The following is a 20939-nucleotide window of genomic DNA, read 5'->3' as shown; positions in this document are numbered from 1 at the left end:
CAGCATTGGATCAGTTCAGTTGTGCAGCATTGGATCAAAACAAAATAAAGCTGATCATTACTCGTTAGCTTACTGCTACTATTAGACACTGCGCCCTGCCCACTCTGTTGCCAGATTTGAGAGAAATAAGCAACCAGGTCTATGAAAACAAGCCCCAAAGAAGCAACACATACATGATGTTGTGTAATTTGAAACCAAAACTAAGGCCGCAGGATGACTTTAAGACTTGAACATGGTCATTTTTGTTTTGTAACATTGAATACATTTAAAAAAAATAAAAAAATAAAATCCCGATCCCCAATTTTTTTTTCTCCCGATTCCGATCTTTTGAAAATCACGTGATCGGCTCCGATCCCCGATCACGTGATCGGATCGGGACATCTCTACCCACGAGACATGATAACAGCGGTCATTACAACTACGACTATTAGAAACTTTCCCTGCCTGCCAGTAGCTTTGCCAATATCTGTGTTGATAGGTAATGGAGTAAAAGCGGTGAATCAGCTTAGAAACAGGAAGCGCTCAAACGTTTGTGTGAATTTATCCAATTTAGCAATGATTCCATGCCAGCTACAGCTTGTCACAACAAATCTGACTAATAGTGTGTACAAGCTAACAAACTTAAACTAGCTTTATTAAATGGCAGGTCTTTGGCAGGAAAACACATTTTAATCAATCATTTTATCACTGAGCACAATCTCGATTTTATGTTTTTAACGGAAATTAGGAGTGAACAAAATAACAGCGCAGCTGTTCTTATCGAATCAACCCCTCCCAACTTTAGTTTTATGAGTCAGGAAAGAATGCATAAGAAGGGAGGTGGAGTTGCTATTTTGTTCAATGATTCCCTTCAATGCAGGAAGACATCTTATGCAAACTTTGCTTCTTTTGAATATGTGGCCCTTCAACTGAAATGCTCCTCTCGAGCTCTGTTCCTAAATATCTATAGACCACCCAAATACTGTGCAAGCTTTTTTGATGACTTTACTGAACTGCTGTCTATAGTGTGTATTGACTTTGACCGTCTAATCATTGTTGGTGATTTTAACATCCATGTTGAAAACCCCCAGGACAAAGGGGCTAAAGAACTGTTTTGTGTTCTTGATAACTCTGGACTGACTCAGCATGTGACGGAGCCCACGCATAATAAGGGGCACACTCTGGACTTAATTATCTCAAAGGGTCTGAATATCTCTAAGGTTGTGGTGACTGATGTTGCACTCTCTGATCATTCCTTTGTTTTCTTAGAGAGCTCCATTTCTGTTCACAAAAATGTTCAAAAAGAGGCAACCACAAAGCGATATTTAACTGAAAATACTAGATCATTTTAATAAAAAAAAAAAGATGTTACAGATGCCATTGCTCCAACTAAGGTAAAGGCAGTGACTGGCAAGAAAATATCCCCATGGAGAAAGGCCATGACCGTGAAAACAGAAAAAAGAGTTTCGAAAAGCTGAACGCAGGTGGCGAAGAACAAATCTCTAGGTTAATTTTGAAATCTATAAAGAGAGACTTGGCTTTCATAATTTGGACTTGAAAAATGCACGACAGTCTTTCTTCTCTGACATCATTACCAAAAACAAAAACAACGCACGTGCCTTTTTTGCAACTGTCGACAGACTAACAAACCCCCCAGTGCCAGTAGCCTCTGAATTTTTATCCACCAGGGCCTGCAATGAATTTGCCTCATTCTTCACTGACAACATTTAAAAAATCAGACAAGCAGTCAGTGCCTCTGTATCAGGTACAGCAAATGTGTTGTCCCTGTGTCCACCTAATATCAATTCAAACACCATGACACAATTCCATCTGATTAATGATAAAGACCTAGAGTACATTATACAACATCTAAAATCCTCCTCCTGCTGCCTTGATATTATTCCAACAGGCCTTTTTCAAAAATGTTTGTCATTGCATGGCCATAGATCTACTTCATATAGTCTCTTCACTCAGTTATTTGTCCACACGCCCTCAAAACTGCAGTCATTATACCGCTCTTAAAAAAGAATAATCTAGATGCTTCAGTAATGAACAATTATAGGCCGTGCATGCAGTGTCTTCCTTTTGCAAATTCAAAAATATGTATATTGAAATATGTCTGCATGATGGAGTCTAAAAAGGGAATTACATATATGGGATGGACTGAAACACAAAGACTGTTGATTCAATTATTTACCTGCTGTTTACCTGCTATTTACCTGCCTCCCCCTCCCAATTAAAAGTACCAGTGTGAGTGATATTTAATGTTTTCATAACAGTGGTATCGACAACTGCAACAGTAGCAACTACAACTGTTGGAACAACTACAGCAGCACCTACAACTACTGCTGCTCCGACAACGGTGCAACCTACAACTACTGCTGCACCTACGACAACTGCAATAACGACCGCAGACCCTACTACTGTTGCAACAACAGCAGCACCTACAACTACTGCTGCTCCTACAACGGTGCAACCTGCAACTACTGCTGCACCTACGACAACTGCAGCACCTACAACTACTGCTGCTCCGACAACGGTGAGACCTACAACTACTGCTGCATCAACAACTTCAGGGCCTACTACTGTTGCAACGACCACCGCAGCACCTACAACTACTGCTGCACCTACAACAACTGCAATAACGACAGCAGCACCTACTACTGTTGCAACAGCAACAACAGCACCTACAACTACTGCTGCACCTACGACTACTGCAGCACCTACTACTGTTGCAACAACAACAGCAGCACCTACAACTACTGCTGCTCCGACAACGGTGCAACCTACAACTACAGCTGCACCTATGACAACTGCACCTACTACTGTTGCAACAACTACAACAGCATCTACAACTACTGCTACACCTACAACTGCAGCCCCTACTACTGTTGCAACAGCAACAACAGCACCTACAACTACTGCTGCACCTACGACAACTGCAGCACCTACTACTGTTGCAACAACAACAGCAGCACCTACAACTACTGCTTCACCTACGACAACTGCACCAACTACTGTTGCAACAACTACAACAGCATCTACAACTACTGCTACACCTACAACTGCAGCACCTACTACTGTTGCAACAACAACAGCAGCACCTACAACTACTGCTTCACCTACGACAACAGCACCTACTACTGTTGCAACAACAACAGCAGCACCTACAACAACTGCAATAACGACAGCAGCACCTACAACTACTGCTGCTCCGACAACGGTGCAACCTACAACCACTGCTGCACCTACGACAACTGCAATAACGACAGCAGCCCCTACTACTGTTGCAACAACAACAACAGCATCTACAACTTCTGCTCCTACAACGGTGCAACCTACAACTACTGCTGCACCTACGACAACTGCAGCACCTACAACTACTGCTGCTCCGACAACGGTGAGACCTACAACTACTGCTGCATCTACAACTTCAGGGCCTACTACTGTTGCAACGACCACCGCAGCACCTACAACTACTGCTGCACCTACAACAACTGCAATAACGACAGCAGCACCTACTACTACTGCTGCTCCGACAACGGTGCAACCTACAACAACTGCTGCACCTACAACTACTGCAATAACGACAGCAGCCCCTACTACTGTTGCAACAACAACAGCAGCACCTACAACTACTGCTGCTCCGACAACGGTGCAACCTACAACAACTGCTGCACCTACAACTACTGCAATAACGACAGCAGCCCCTACTACTGTTGCAACAGCAACAACAGCACCTACAACTACTGCTGCACCTACGACAACTGCAGCACCTACTACTGTTGCAACAACAACAGCAGCACCTACAACAACTGCAATAACGACAGCAGCACCTACAACTACTGCTGCTCCGACAACGGTGCAACCAACAACTACAGCTGCACCTACGACAACTGCACCTACTACTGTTGCAACAACTACAACAGCATCTACAACTACTGCTACACCTACAACTGCATCCCCTACTACTGTTGCAACAGCAACAACAGCACCTACAACTACTGCTGCTCCGACAACGGTGCAACCTACAACCACTGCTGCACCTACGACAACTGCAATAACGACAGCAGCCCCTACTACTGTTGCAACAGCAACGGTGCAACCTACAACTACTGCTGCACCTACGACAACTGCAATAACGACAGCAGCCCCTACTACTGCTGCACCTACGACAACTGCAGCACCTACAACTACTGCTGCTCCGACAACGGTGAGACCTACAACTACTGCTGCATCTACAACTTCAGGGCCTACTACTGTTGCAACAGCAACAACAGCACCTACGACAACTGCAGCACCTACTACTGTTGCAACAACAACAGCAGCACCTACAACAACTGCAATAACGACAGCAGCACCTACAACTACTGCTGCTCCGACAACGGTGCAACCTACAACTACAGCTGCACCTACGACAACTGCACCTACAACTGTTGCAACAACTACAACAGCATCTACAACTACTGCTACACCTACAACTGCATCCCCTACTACTGTTGCAACAGCAACAACAGCACCTACAACTACTGCTGCACCTACGACAACTGCAGCACCTACTACTGTTGCAACAACAACAGCAGCACCTACAACAACTGCAATAACGACAGCAGCACCTACAACTACTGCTGCTCCGACAACGGTGCAACCTACAACCACTGCTGCACCTACGACAACTGCAATAACGACAGCAGCCCCTACTACTGTTGCAACAACAACAACAGCATCTACAACTTCTGCTCCTACAACGGTGCAACCTACAACTACTGCTGCACCTACGACAACTGCAGCACCTACAACTACTGCTGCTCCGACAACGGTGAGCCCTACAACTACTGCTGCATCTACAACTTCAGGGCCTACTACTGTTGCAACGACCACCGCAGCACCTACAACTACTGCTGCACCTACAACAACTGCAATAACGACAGCAGCACCTACTACTGTTGCAACAGCAACAACAGCACCTACAACTACTGCTGCACCTACGACAACTGCAGCACCTACTACTGTTGCAACAACAACAACAGCACCTACAACTACTGCTGCACCTACGACAACTGCAGCACCTACTACTGTTGCAACAACAACAGCAGCACCTACGACAACTGCAATAACGACAGCAGCACCTACTACTGTTGCAACAACAACAGCAGCACCTACAACTACTGCTGCTCCGACAACGGTGCAACCTACAACAACTGCTGCACCTACAACTACTGCAATAACGACAGCAGCCCCTACTACTGTTGCAACAGCAACAACAGCACTTACAACTACTGCTGCACCTACGACAACTGCAGCACCTACTACTGTTGCAACAACAACAGCAGCACCTACAACTACTGCTGCTCCGACAACGGTGCAACCTACAACTACAGCTGCACCTACGACAACTGCACCTACTACTGTTGCAACAACTACAACAGCATCTACAACTACTGCTACACCTACAACTGCAGCCCCTACTACTGTTGCAACAGCAACAACAGCACCTACAACTACTGCTGCACCTACGACAACTGCAGCACCTACTACTGTTGCAACAACAACAGCAGCATCTACAACAACTGCAATAACGACAACAGCACCTACAACTACTGCTGCTCCGACAACGGTGCAACCTACATCCACTGCTGCACCTACGACAACTGCAATAACGACAGCAGCCCCTACTACTGTTGCAACAGCAACGGTGCAACCTACAACTACTGCTGCACCTACGACAACTGCAATAACGACAGCAGCCCCTACTACTGTTGCAACAACAACAACAACAACAGCATCTACAACTTCTGCTCCTACAACGGTGCAACCTACAACTACTGCTGCACCTACGACAACTGCAGCACCTACAACTACTGCTGCTCCGACAACGGTGCAACCTACAACCACTGCTGCACCTACGACAACTGCAATAACGACAGCAGCCCCTACTACTGTTGCAACAACAACAACAGCATCTACAACTTCTGCTCCTACAACGGTGCAACCTACAACTACTGCTGCACCTACGACAACTGCAGCACCTACAACTACTGCTGCTCCGACAACGGTGAGACCTACAACTACTGCTGCATCTACAACTTCAGGGCCTACTACTGTTGCAACGACCACCGCAGCACCTACAACTACTGCTGCTCCGACAACGGTGCAACCTACAACAACTGCTGCACCTACAACTGCATCCCCTACTACTGTTGCAACAGCAACAACAGCACCTACAACTACTGCTGCACCTACGACAACTGCAGCACCTACTACTGTTGCAACAACAACAGCAGCACCTACAACAACTGCAATAACGAGAGCAGCACCTACAACTACTGCTGCTCCGACAACGGTGCAACCTACAACCACTGCTGCACCTACGACAACTGCAATAACGACAGCAGCCCCTACTACTGTTGCAACAACAACAACAGCATCTACAACTTCTGCTCCTACAACGGTGCAACCTACAACTACTGCTGCACCTACGACAACTGCAATAACGACAGCAGCCCCTACTACTGTTGCAACAACAACAACAGCATCTACAACTTCTGCTCCTACAACGGTGCAACCTACGACAACTGCAGCACCTACAACTACTGCTGCTCCGACAACGGTGAGACCTACAACTACTGCTGCATCTACAACTTCAGGGCCTACTACTGTTGCAACAGCACCTACGACAACTGCAGCACCTACTACTGTTGCAACAACAACAGCAGCACCTACAACAACTGCAATAACGACAGCAGCACCTACAACTACTGCTGCTCCGACAACGGTGCAACCTACAACTACAGCTGCACCTACGACAACTGCACCTACAACTGTTGCAACAACTACAACAGCATCTACAACTACTGCTACACCTACAACTGCATCCCCTACTACTGTTGCAACAGCAACAACAGCACCTACAACTACTGCTGCACCTACGACAACTGCAGCACCTACTACTGTTGCAACAACAACAGCAGCACCTACAACAACTGCAATAACGACAGCAGCACCTACAACTACTGCAATAACGACAGCAGCACCTACAACTACTGCTGCTCCGACAACGGTGCAACCTACAACTACAGCTGCACCTACGACAACTGCACCTACTACTGTTGCAACAACTACAACAGCATCTACAACTACTGCTACACCTACAACTGCAGCCCCTACTACTGTTGCAACAGCAACAACAGCACCTACAACTACTGCTGCACCTACGACAACTGCAGCACCTACTACTGTTGCAACAACAACAGCAGCACCTACAACAACTGCAATAACGACAGCAGCACCTACAACTACTGCTGCTCCGACAACGGTGCAACCTACAACCACTGCTGCACCTACGACAACTGCAATAACGACAGCAGCCCCTACTACTGTTGCAACAACAACAACAACAGCATCTACAACTTCTGCTCCTACAACGGTGCAACCTACAACTACTGCTGCACCTACGACAACTGCAGCACCTACAACTACTGCTGCTCCGACAACGGTGAGACCTACAACTACTGCTGCATCTACAACTTCAGGGCCTACTACTGTTGCAACGACCACCGCAGCACCTACAACTACTGCTGCACCTACAACAACTGCAATAACGACAGCAGCACCTACTACTGTTGCAACAACAACAGCAGCACCTACAACAACTGCAATAACGACAGCAGCACCTACAACTACTGCTGCTCCGACAACGGTGCAACCTACAACCACTGCTGCACCTACGACAACTGCAATAACGACAGCAGCCCCTACTACTGTTGCAACAACAACAACAACAGCATCTACAACTTCTGCTCCTACAACGGTGCAACCTACAACTACTGCTGCACCTACGACAACTGCAGCACCTACAACTACTGCTGCTCCGACAACGGTGAGACCTACAACTACTGCTGCATCTACAACTTCAGGGCCTACTACTGTTGCAACGACCACCGCAGCACCTACAACTACTGCTGCACCTACAACAACTGCAATAACGACAGCAGCACCTACTACTGTTGCAACAACAACAGCAGCACCTACAACTACTGCTGCTCCGACAACGGTGCAACCTACAACAACTGCTGCACCTACAACTACTGCAATAACGACAGCAGCCCCTACTACTGTTGCAACAGCAACGGTGCAACCTACAACTACTGCTGCACCTACGACTGCAGCACCTACTACTGTTGCAACAACAACAGCAGCACCTACAACAACTGCAACAACAACAGCAGCACCTACAACTACTGCTGCTCCGACAACGGTGCAACCTACAACCACTGCTGCACCTACGACAACTGCAATAACGACAGCAGCCCCTACTACTGTTGCAACAGCAACGGTGCAACCTACAACTACTGCTGCGCCTACGTCAACTGCAATAACGACAGCAGCCCCTACTACTGTTGCAACAACAGCATCTAGAACTTCTGCTCCTACAACGGTGCAACCTACAACTACTGCTGCACCTACGACAACTGCAGCACCTACAACTACTGCTGCTCCGACAACGGTGAGACCTACAACTACTGCTGCATCTACAACTTCAGGGCCTACTACTGTTGCAACGACCACCGCAGCACCTACAACTACTGCTGCACCTACAACAACTGCAATAACGACAGCAGCACCTACTACTGTTGCAACAACAACAGCAGCACCTACAACTACTGCTGCTCCGACAACGGTGCAACCTACAACAACTGCTGCACCTATAACTACTGCAATAACGACAGCAGCCCCTACTACTGTTGCAACAGCAACGGTGCAACCTACAACTACTGCTGCACCTACGACTGCAGCACCTACTACTGTTGCAACAACAACAGCAGCACCTACAACAACTGCAACAACAACAGCAGCACCTACAACTACTGCTGCTCTGACAACGGTGCAACCTACAACCACTGCTGCATCTCCGACAACTGCAATAACGACAGCAGCCCCTACTACTGTTGCAACAGCAACGGTGCAACCTACAACTACTGCTGCACCTACGACAACTGCAATAACGACAGCAGCCCCTAATACTGTTGCAACAACAACGGTGCAACCTACAACTACTGCTGCTCCGACAACGGTGCAACCTACAACTACTACTGCATCTACCACTGCAGGCCTTACTACTGTTGTAACAACTACTGCTGCACCTACGACAACTGCACCTACGACAGCATCACCTACAACTGCTGCCCCGATCACTGCTGCCAAGACAACTGCTGCACTTACATTAGTTGCAACAACAAAAGCAGCACCTACAACTACTGCTGCTCCGACAACGGTGCAACCTATAATTACTGCTTCACCTACAACTGCAGCCCCTACTACTGTTGCAACAACAACAGCAGCACCTACAACTACTGCTGCACTGACAACAGTTGCACCTACAACAGCAGAACCTACAACTGTTAAGGCTACAACAGCATCATCTACAACTGCTGCGGCTACAACTGCTACACCTACGACTGATGCACCTTCAACTGCTGCTCCAACCACTGCTTCACCTACCTCATCTGCCCCTACAACTGCAACAACAGCATCACCAACAATTCCAGCTTCTAAGCCAGTTGTGGTTCTCGAGGCAACCGTGGCAGAACCATTTGTAGCAGAACTTAGTGACAAAAACAGTGCAGAGTTTAAAGTTCTTGAAAGCAGAGTTGTAATAGTGGTTAGTTCTCATTCTTATTATTTTTCTGAGTATTGAGTTTGCTGTTTTGATTTCATTTGGAAACTATTCTTATTTTAACTGCTTTATTTTGTTGCTTTTGTTCCTACAGTATGATATAATCTACAAGACACAATATGGATTTCTTTTCATACGCTCGTTTGTCATTTCATTTAGGTAACGTTTCACACTTTGAGAGGCCAACTCACCTTATACTTTCTGGTTTTTTTTATTCAAACTTTCAAACATAAGAATGACAAAAGCACTCATTACAGATATGTAAAAGTGATCAATGTTGATATAATTTGGTTTAAAATATGTTATGTTTTGATGCAGTCGAGCTGTGGCGATAACTCGAGCTGATAGTACTCAAGTCGAGGTGGGGCTTGAGTTCAATCAAACTGCTTCACCTGCAGAAATCCCAAAGGATGATGATGTTGCAAAAACCTTGGAAGAGGCTATCTCCAACCCAAACAATACTTTCAACATCAGTGTTGATGTCACCTCCATCCGAGTCATTCGTAAGTAATCAATATCCTTCATTTAGCAAGGACATTTTGTTATCTAAGATTTGTGTAACGTTGTCTGTTCAATATATCTAACTGCAAATAACAATAGCCATGTTTCATTTTTGTGCTCTAAATAAGGGGTTTAAATTTAGCAAATTTTTACAATACAAAGCCAATATCTTTGTTTTATTTTTAAACCATACAGCATGAACGGAAACAACACACCACAGCATTAGGCCACGGCAACATGCAATGCCAGTCTCTAGAGGGACCTGGAATTAAACCAGACAACCATGACATGAAAAAAACTGTTCAAAACACAAGTTAGGTACATTTAAACACAAAACTCAGGGCTCAACAAGAAACAAACAAAGACAAAACAAAAGAAACAAATACAATAGAACAAAAAGCACTAACTCATGACCAAATCTTCTTAAAAAAATGTCAGTTTAAGTTTTATATGAAGCCAGTCTGCATCCAGTTTGACTTCTGTAGATTTAAAATTACGCATGTTGAATCCGAGAACAGAAATTGCTTTGTGTTTAAATAAGAATGTACATAACTTCCATTCAATATTGAAGTAATTCTGGAATAATTTCAAAAATTCTTATTTGACAAATGTTTTGGTCGAAATGGAGCATACACAATCATATACCATCGACTCTTACAAACATAAGAAACACAATTTAAAGTTATTTTTCTTTCTTGTCTGAAAATGCAGTTATCACTGTTGGCACGGTCAGCAATGTTTCTGATGTTAGCACCTATAGTTACAAGCTGCTGGCCCAGCCATCGCAAAAGTGAGAATAGTTTGAAGGCAATCCATCAGTCAGACATAAACTTTTAATGTTGTGTTGAGAACCTTTACACTGTGGATTGACTTTGTTCAGAAGAAAGCAATTTGAATACCGTCTTTTATTTTACCATATTTCTTCACATTGATTCATATTTGTTTGGACTATAGCCCCGACAGCTATCCCAACTTCTACAACTACCAGTGCTGCAACTACAACTATAAGGGCTGCTACAACTAAAACCACAACGACTCCTACAACCACCATAACGAAAGCTACTACAATTGCTGAAGCAGTCATAATAAGGCAATTGACTTTCAGATCTGCTGGAGAGACATTTACAACCGATTTGCAGAATAGATTATCTGCAGCGTTTAAAGCACGAGCCTCACTAATAGAGACAACAGTAAGTCCATCGGTTGAAGCCGAGCAAAATCTAAGCATCCTAATTAACTGGAAATGTTTTACTAAACGTATTAGTATTTCCTGCAATAAGCCATCTTTTCTTTTAATTTGTAGATTAAATCTCATTTAACAAACACATTTGGTGAGATAGTCAAATTACTATATCCTGTTTTATGAGATAAAATGTATCTTCAAACTTAAACAAAATGATAAGTTCAGTGTTGGTGCTTCTTATACTGGATAGAAGATGCTGGATTTTTCATTGTTTTATGATTGGATGGTGTTTGTTGGTGCAAATTAAAAACCACAATTACAAAAGTCAATGGCTAATAAAATAAATGTACATAATTTATTTGCTTGTTTTTTGCAGCTTAACCCTATTTACCAACGACAATTTTCTTCGTTCCGCTCCTTGACAGTGATTTTGTTCAGGTAATTTATTAATGTTATTAAAATGTACTGCAATCTAAATATATTGTACTGTGAATTCATGAAAATAATATTTATAACATAATTGTAATAACTATAATTTATTTATAATGATTAAGAATATATATTTATCTTCAATTTTATTTGCAGTAATGGATCAATCTTCAACACCATGATTCTTGAATTTGCATCCACATCAGTTCCTAGTGGCACTCAGATTGGAAACATTTTGGCTGGTGCAGCTTCAAGCATCACAGCCTTCAACATTGAAACTGCCTCCATTTTTTTGGATGGCGCACGTAAGTTATTTGAAATACTACCTGACCAAAAAAACACAACCTACAAGAAATACTTCAAGTAATATATTTTATTTTTATTTTGTCATCGTTTACAGAAGTTTCAAATGGAGTAAGCCACAAGATGAGTCTCATCACTGCATCCTTCCTTGTGCTGCTGTCATGGCTACTGTCAAGCTTTCAATAGTACAGCGCTGATGTCTGTTAAGTGAAATACAATTACAGAAAGCCTTACATACTGTAACTGTATTGCATATCAGACGCATCACATAGAAAAACATTTTAACTTATTGTGCAGATATAATTTACAATAACATTTAAATTGAACACAGTGCCTTGTATTATTATCCAGTAACTTTTCTTATTTCTATCTTTTTATATTATCATACATAACTTGTGTATTCTGTGAGCTTACCTGTATTTTGGAAAAAAATAAGGTCTTCTTGATGATCGGAACACAAAATATATTTTATGCTATGCTACGTTTTTAGAATCCGGAAATACAAATAAGGTGTATCTCAATAAGTTGAAAATGCTTCCATTAAAGGCACTGAAGATAAGTACAAACAATCAAACACTGTCTTATTATTTCTAAAAACCTTTTTTCCAATCTGTTATTCTCAATATGGTTATATAGAAGTTATTCAGGATTTTCCAGAAATAATATGACTGCATGTCGATTCACAATGGCCCTGGTTTACTTTAATAAAGAAAGGACAGCAAAAAGAATCACAGGAGGATTGTGACCAAACACACTCAAATTTAATCATTGCTGGTTTTGTTATTTTATAAAGTTGGACTGTAAAGTATTTTCCAAATATAAGACTATATTCAACTATTCCTTTGTCAAATTGCATTTATTGGGCTACATTTACATTTATTTTAATATGATTTATTAATTTGACTTAACCAACTGGCACACTTAAACTAACTATAATCTGCAGTAGTGGATTGTGAAAGCGTCATGCAGCAGCAGACCAAAAAAGGGAGTATACAATGACAGTGTTAAGAGATGATTAATAGATATCTGTCTGACTTGTCATTGTTGTTGGGCCATATAGATGCAGAAATATCTCAATAAGGTGTTGTGAAGCTGACCGTTGAGCGGCCCGACCAAGCAAGGAGGCAGACGCAGAGAGTTCAAATATAACCCGGTATGGGCATTTATTCATCAGGATACACAGCCTCAATATGACTGTCTCCCGTGAACAGGATCTCACAAACACAGACTAACAGGAAAACAGAACCTAAATACACACAGACTAATCAAACCAACAAGGCACAGGTGAGGGGGGAGGAGACAACAAAGGGCACCAGGTGAACACAATCACCAGCAACAGACAAGACGGTAGGGGGAACACTTTTCAAACTAAAACAGAAAACAGACGGACAAACTAAAACACAGACAGATCGTGACACTTTCCAGGGCACGGAACAAATCAATACACTTCACCACTAACGAAGCTATACAATCCTTAACGGAGGCCGAGATCTATGGCCCCAGAGATCACCTCCGTTACCGGTGTCATATCTTATTCATGTCATTACTCGCAAAGCCCTCCATTAAGGTGATAATAGACAAGGAGTGCTACATTAAGTTAAGTGTAAATATTTAACTTAATTAAGTAAATACTAAATACTCCTCTTTGCAAAATGCCTGCAAATCCATAATAAAGTAATGGGGAACTGTAGTTAAGTAAAGTTGTCTAACTTAAGGCGATGCTACAGTAAGAGTCAGAGGATCATCAGCATGTCAGCAGGCTTCCAAATTTGATTGTTACCAAAATAGTTGTTTGGTTATTTCAGTTTGGATCAAAAGGATTGGACCGACTGACAGTACAATATTGACATCCTTATAAGATTGTTACTTCTTAAAACAATACTTATATTCCTTTATTAATTTATTGTAACTTTTTTCTTATGTATGATATTGGAATGATAAAAGCTTACCTCAGTATTTTAATACATTCAAGCTTTTAGAAGTGAATTCCTAAGTTTACACAGGTATTTGTTTAATCAGGGTAGAAATACATCTTTATCCTGTATAGCTCCAAGTGGACTGGTGTAAACTGATGATGCTGTAATCATCCTAATAATTCCCATGGTGCATTTAAGCTTTATTTTACATGAGCCGTACCTTTTTTCTTGATGTATGTATTTAGCATATTGTAATGTCTGTATGCCTTTACAAATGGAAGAAAAAGCCATGTTAATACGTTGAGTCACAAGTGACATTTTTGTATATTAAAACTTGATGTTGATATAGCCTGTGACATAATGTCAAACAGACTTGATAGCCATATTAGTAAGGGGGGCTTTAGAGTGTGTACACATGAGCATAAATCCTGATTCAGTCCAAGTTATATGTAAGTATACACAACACAATGTTTCTCTCCAAAACGTTTCCAAACCATTTTGAATAACATTTGCTGGGCATGCTTGGTTTTTCAATAATTTACTAACAAAAGTCTGTAGCTACGGATTTTTTTTTAGGTAAAGACAAAATTAATAAACACTACTTTAATGATTTTCAGTGTAATTGTTTTGTAAATAAATTGTTATTCAAGAATTATTTTTCCTAAGAAACTTCAGAAGAAATATATTTTTGTATTTTCATTATTGATCTTATTGTAAAACTGGCACCAGGGTTTTTCATCAAAAAAGGAAACGTTTTACTTTTAGTTTCGGGACTGATATATATTAACATCATAGTTATATATCTATTTTTACAGCAAGTCCAGCTACAGCTACAATTCCCACACCTACAACTGCTAAACCTAAAACGGCAGCGCCTATAACGGCTAGACCTGCGACTGCAGCACCTACTACTATATCTCTTATAAAAAAAAGGGTGACTTCAGATTTGTTCAAGACACATTTACCAATGACTTGCTGAATCCATCTTCTGCTGCTTATAAAGCTCGGGCTACAATGATAGAGGATCAGGTACGTTTTTTTTGGTCCACCCACTCAAAACATGTGAAGTCTACTCCACAGTTCTCATTCATAACACTCCGTTCGATGTCTCACTATGGGAAGCGCCTCAACGCGTATGCAAACAGAAGCATCAATTTCATTACGCCAATCCTGATTGGCTGGTGATCTTGACGTCTACGTCAGGGAATCCACCCACCCTTTAAGTAGCTTGCGCTACGTCACAGCGTCATTCAAGCACTTCTTCTCGCTTCAGAGCACATCTCGAATATCAGTAGCCGGGCTAGCTTAACGGTCAACAGACTGAACCCAAGCTAACATTCGGTTGACGGGCGCTTGCCGGTTACTTCTTTGAACAAATATTAACACACCAGTTAATATTGTAATCCGCCCCACCGTTTTTTCTTTCGGAATAACGATAAGGTTGGATTTTTTTCGGTAACATACCTGTTACTAGCTTGTCCCTCCGCGCCGACACCCCGGCAAACGAGGATGGACCCTTCTCTCCCTCACACCAGAGGAGTCGGAGGCTCGGCTCTGCGGCTGCGGTTTTAAGATCTCGGGCACGGACTCACACCAAGTCTGCTCGTCCTGCCTTGGGCTGGAACACGCCCAGGAAGCTATCGATACCCCCGGTTCGTGCGGGCATTGTGCCCGCTTCAACATCAAGACGGCTATCGCGCCAAGCTAGCCTGTCGGGACAGGACCCCTTCATGTCTGTTGATTCGCCGGCCGGCAATCGGGACATGGTGGCGACCGCCGCGGAGATTGAGCCCCACGCTGTGTCAGGCTGGGGCTCAACAACGGCGGTAGCCGCGGAATCGGAGCCCCGCGCCGTGTCAGGCTGGGGCCCGGTGGCGGCAAGAACCACGAGAGCGGAGCCCCTTGCTGTGTCAAGCTGGGGCTCCCAACCTCACCGTTGTTCCACCCGCAGAGGATGTCCTAGAGCTGGATTATATGGAGGAGGATGAAGAGGATGCCTCTGAGTTCCTCTTATCCGACTCGGATGAGCACGACGATGACATCTTCGTTTAATCTGCCCAGGCTGCCAAGCCGGAGGCGATGTCCGCTCCCCCGGGCGAAAGCACACCAGCTTCGCCCTGCCTCAGTATGGACTTGCAGGCCGTGTGCCAACACGCTGCGTCCAGGCTGGACATCCCCTGGCCTGAAGTGGCCAAGGAGACCTCCAGATCTCGCTATGAGGGGAAGAACTTGCCTCAAGCAGCGAGGATGAAGAGGCAGCTTCTCCCAGTCTTTCCAGAGATGCTGGACGAGGTGTCGGTCTTGTGGAGAGACCACCCTTTCAGCAACAAGGCCCCAATCCAGGGTGCCTCCTCTTTGGACTGTGACGGCATGAAGAAGCTCGGCCTGCTCCGCATGCCGCCCATGGAGCCGCTGGTGGCAGCCCACCTCCAACCGCGGCTGGCTTCGGCACCGAGCAGGAACCCCACGCTACCGGCAAAAGGCAGACCACTTCCAGTCAGCAATGACCGAACGAGCCTATAAAGCCGCAGCTTTGTCCGCCAGGGCGCTCAACGTCTCCTCGCTGCTGACCGCCTACCAGGCGGAGCTCTGCGAGGGCATGACGAACTAACCTGAGCCTGCCGTGCGGGACGAAATCGCAGCGATCATGGACATTTGCCTCTGTGTGCAGCGCTGTGCAGTCCAAGCCACGGGCAAAGCACTGGGGATAATGTTGGTACAGGAGAGAGCCAGGTGGCTTAACCTGACGAACCTTCCAGAACGGGAAAAAGAGGACGTCTTGAACATGCCTATTGTTCCAGAGGGCTTATTTGGCTCCGCTCTAGCTTCGATGCAGCAGCAGTGTGAATCCAAAAAGAAGGAAGGATGAGGCTCTCCAGCTTGGTCTTCCCCGAAGGGTTCCACCGCCTCCAACGGCCACGCGGCAGTCCTTCGCTCAGGCTGCCTCACGTCCTGCCCGTTTCAAGATCCCGAAACAGCAGAGGCCACAGCCCGCCCCGGGTCTCCAGCCCAAACACGAGGCGAGGACGAGCTGGCCAAGAAAGTCTCCGGTTCTGTCAGCAGCCGCTCAGGCACAGCCGGTCCAGACTTTCAGCCACCAGACGAGGAAGAAGAAAAGGGCGGCCTGAAAGCCTCCTCTCCTCGATAAAAGAGCTGGAAGTTCCCTGTTCTCCAGCTCCAAAACACGTTCCACTGTTAGATGCTCATGTGTTTCCGGGGTGCAACCATGCCCCCATCTTCCCGCCGCCTCGAGTGATGTCAGAACGTCATCCTCAAGTTCGCGCGATGAGGGAAATGGACTTAACATCCAAGACAGCAAGCTCCGCTGCTCGTTTAAGTCACACAAAAAAAATGTCATCACTATTGTTTCTTAATAAATCATTTTCCACTGTCGTTTCCAGGCTTAAAGCCAAGGGCGCAGTCAATAAAAATGAAAAGAAAAACAATAAAGACAATAAACAGTCTGACGTCTACCCCCCTTCTAAGAGTGGCCGCTGCCTCTCTCAGAAGGCGGACGATGGACGGGGCTGTGAAGGCATCACCGCCACGCGCATGCGCATTGTCGACAGGGGTTGTCAACCTGGGGTACCACCGTGTTCAGACACTAGAGGGCCCCATAACACAACAAATAAAGACAGAGGGCAGACGACAGGGATGTGACATCTCCACTCGATTTGAGAAGCGAAAAGTGGGGGATGCTCACAGATTCTGCTTGGGTTTTCAAGACAATAGCACGGGGTTACAGACTCCAATTCGCTGTCACCCCGCCTCACTTTTCAGGCATTCTGCATTCGCAAGCCCGGGGAGAGTCGGCCCATATTCTGGAGCAAGAGATTCTCTCACTACTAGAAAAGAAGGCTATATCTATAATACCCTCCGAACAGAGTCAGAGCGGCTTTTATTCCAAGTATTTCCTCGTTCCCAAACGGGGAGGGAACGGAATTCGGCCTGTACTAGATTTGAGGGCTCTGAACAAATATCTCAAAAGTTACAAATTCAGAATGCTCACTCACACATCTCTGTTGCGTCTCGTGCGCCAAAACGATTGGTTCACATCAGTCGACCTGAAAGACGCGTATTTCCACATCCCAGTATATTATCCACACAGGAAATATCTGAGGTTTGCCTTTCAGGGTGTCTGTTACGAGTACAGGGTACTTCCCTTCGGTCTTTCTCTCAGCCCACGAGTGTTTGTACGGTGTACGGAAGCCGCGATAGCCCCGTTAAGACAACAGGGTATTCGCCTGGCAACTTATCTGGACGATTGGCTCCTTCTCGCACAGTCGGAGCAAGAGGCTATTACGCAGACGAATGTCCTCGTAAAACACCTGCTCGACCTGGGTTTCGTAATAAACACAGAAAAGAGCATGTTGTCCCCAGCCCAGACTGTACTCTTGGGCCTACGCCTGAATTCGGTGCCCTTTACAGCCCGCCTGTCAGCAGAGAGAGTGAAAGCCTTCAGTGCTTGCCTCGCTCATTTCCAGCCACGCAAATATGTTCTCTTCAGATCATGTCTGCGGTTACTGGGGCTCATGGCGTCAGCCATCCTGGTGGTACGACTGGGACGCTTACACAAGAGGGAGTTTCAGCGCTGGATAGCTGCCCTCAGAGTGATGGTCACTATGAAATGCGTAATGGCACTGCGCCACTGGCTGCACCCGACTTTTCTAGTACGGGGCGTGCCTATGGGTGCTGTCCTATCGCGGAAGGTGGTCACCACAGACGCATGTCTGACGGGCTGGGGGGGTATATACGAAGGTCGACCTGTGAGGGGTCTCTGGAGCAGAGACCTCCAACGGTCACACATAAATTATCTGGAGGTTTTAGCGGTGTTCCTCACCCTGAAACGCTTTCTGCCTTTTCTCAGAGGACATCATGTCCTCATGAGGACAGACAACACGACCACAATATCGTATATAAACCGCCAAGGGGGTTTGCGTTCTCTCCAGTTACACATGCTGGCACGCAAACTGATCTTATGGAGCTGCGGACATCTCCTCTCTCTGAGAGCGACGCACGTACCAGGAGTGATGAACCTCGGGGCAGATCTGCTGTCCAGAGGTGCACCACTATATGCAGACTGGACTCTACATCCAATGATTGTGAGTCAGCTGTGGGTGCGTTACGGCCGGGCCGCGGTGGATCTGTTCGCATCAAAAGAGAACGCTCAATGTCAGCTGTTCTTTTCAATGCACGATTTAAACGCACCGTTAGGCGTGGACGCGCTCGCTACGCAGCGACATACTGTCTCAGGCGGGGGGGACGATTTTTCACCCACACCCAGAGCGCTTGGCACTATGGGCCTGGCCCGTGAGTGGTATAACCTGAATACAGTGGGACTCCCTCAGAAGGTGATAAACACTATTCAGAGTGCAAGAGCTTCCTCCACCAGGTCCCTCTATGACAGTAAGTGGAGGGTGTTTTGAGGAGTGGTGCCTTCAAAAGGGACACATCTCTTTTCAATGTCCTGTCGGGGTGATTCTATCATTTCTACAGGACCTGATTGATAAACACAGAGCTTTCTCTACGATCAAAGTGTACCTGGCTGCTATTGCTGCATGCCATGTGGGCTTTGAGGGAAAGACGGCTAGCCACCATCCCTTGGTCTGCCGTTTCATGAAAGGGGCTCGCAGGCTCCTCCCTGTTTCCAGGTCACTGGTGCCCTTATGGGACTTGGCAGTGGTTTTAGATGGGCTCACTCGACCTCCATTTGAACCCCTGGAAGAAGCTGACATGAAACACCTGTCACTGAAGACAGTGTTGTTACTGGCTCTGGCATCTGCCAAGCGAGTCAGTGACATTCATGCGCTCTCTGTATATCCTTCATGCACTCAGTTTGCCCCGGGGCAAACGAGAGTGTTGCTGAAGCCCAACCCTGCCTTTGTACCTAAGGTGGTTGGCTCATGTACCCCCATTGACATTGAGGCATTTCCTCCACCACTGTGTTCCTCTAAGGAACAGCGGCCGAATTTGCTGTGCCCAGTCCGTGCTTTACGCACCTATATCTTGGCTGAAATCCTACCTCACCGACAGACATCAGTTTATCAACATGAACAACTGCACCTCCTCCACTGCTCCTCTGTCCCAAGGCGTCCCCCAGGGTTCGGTGCTTGGCCCCCTCCTCTTCATCCTTTACATGCTCCCCCTTGGCAAAATAATTTGTCGCCACAACCTTCAATTTCACTGCTACGCCGATGACATCCAACTTTATATCTCAACAAAAACCATCACCCCCACAACACACTCCACTCTCACCAACTGTCTCTCAGAAATAAAAGCATGGATGCAAACAAACTATCTCCAACTGAACAGTGCCAAATCCGACATCATCATCATCGGCCCCCCATCCCGTATCAAAGACATCCAGAATTTCAACTTCACCATTGACAGCCACACTCTATCTCCCCCCCCTCACATCCGCAACCTCGGAGTCATTTTCGACAGTCAGCTCAAATTCAACCACCACATAAATCACATCACCAGGACCGCCTTTTTCCACCTCAAAAACATTGCCCGTCTCCGCTCGTCACTCTCCTCCTCTGCTGCTGAAACCCTGATTCATGCATTCATCACTTCACGACTCGACTACTGCAATAGCATCCTCTATGTTAGGGGTTCCCAAACTTTTTCAGCATGAGACCCAAAACAGAAATGTTGTGGTCCTAAGGGACCCAAGCTAAAAACATGTCACGATTTTCCATAATATCTACATTTATAAACAAAGAATGCAACACACCATGAATTTAAAATGTAAATGAAAATGTTTATTTAATTATAAAAGTGCTTCGCAGCAATTAGGTTTCTCACCATAAAAACCTTCCCTTTGAGCTTGCCCAGAAAAAATAAGGATCAAAGCAAAAAGACGAAACATGGGAAGTGCAGTTAAGTATATACAGTACAAATCAAATTTAAATGATACAATTAACAAAAGTGCAATATTAAGTTTGTCACT

General features: G+C 45.3%; 1 protein-coding gene across 1 annotated transcript; it reads left to right on the top strand.

Annotated features, from left to right (window-relative positions):
• Window positions 1-2785: 2785 nt before the first annotated feature.
• Window positions 2786-12797, top strand: LOC307032871 (uncharacterized protein; the record flags this gene model as incomplete). Its single annotated transcript, XM_079671149.1, has 9 exons — window positions 2786-2806; window positions 7480-7600; window positions 7830-9640; window positions 9750-9814; window positions 9974-10158; window positions 11111-11346; window positions 11716-11777; window positions 11925-12073; window positions 12169-12797. The coding sequence occupies 9 exons, from the start codon at window positions 2786-2788 to the stop codon at window positions 12255-12257; spliced, it is 2739 nt and encodes a 912-aa protein (XP_079527275.1). The 3' UTR covers window positions 12258-12797.
• Between the last annotated feature and the right edge of the window lie 8142 nt (window positions 12798-20939).

The sequence above is a fragment of the Notothenia rossii genome (assembly GCF_949606895.1).
Source record: "Notothenia rossii genome assembly, chromosome: 3".
NCBI classification, from domain to species: Eukaryota; Metazoa; Chordata; class Actinopteri; order Perciformes; family Nototheniidae; genus Notothenia; species Notothenia rossii.
The sequence above is the reverse complement of the archived record's forward strand: the minus strand, read 5'-3'. Positions and strand labels throughout refer to the sequence as shown.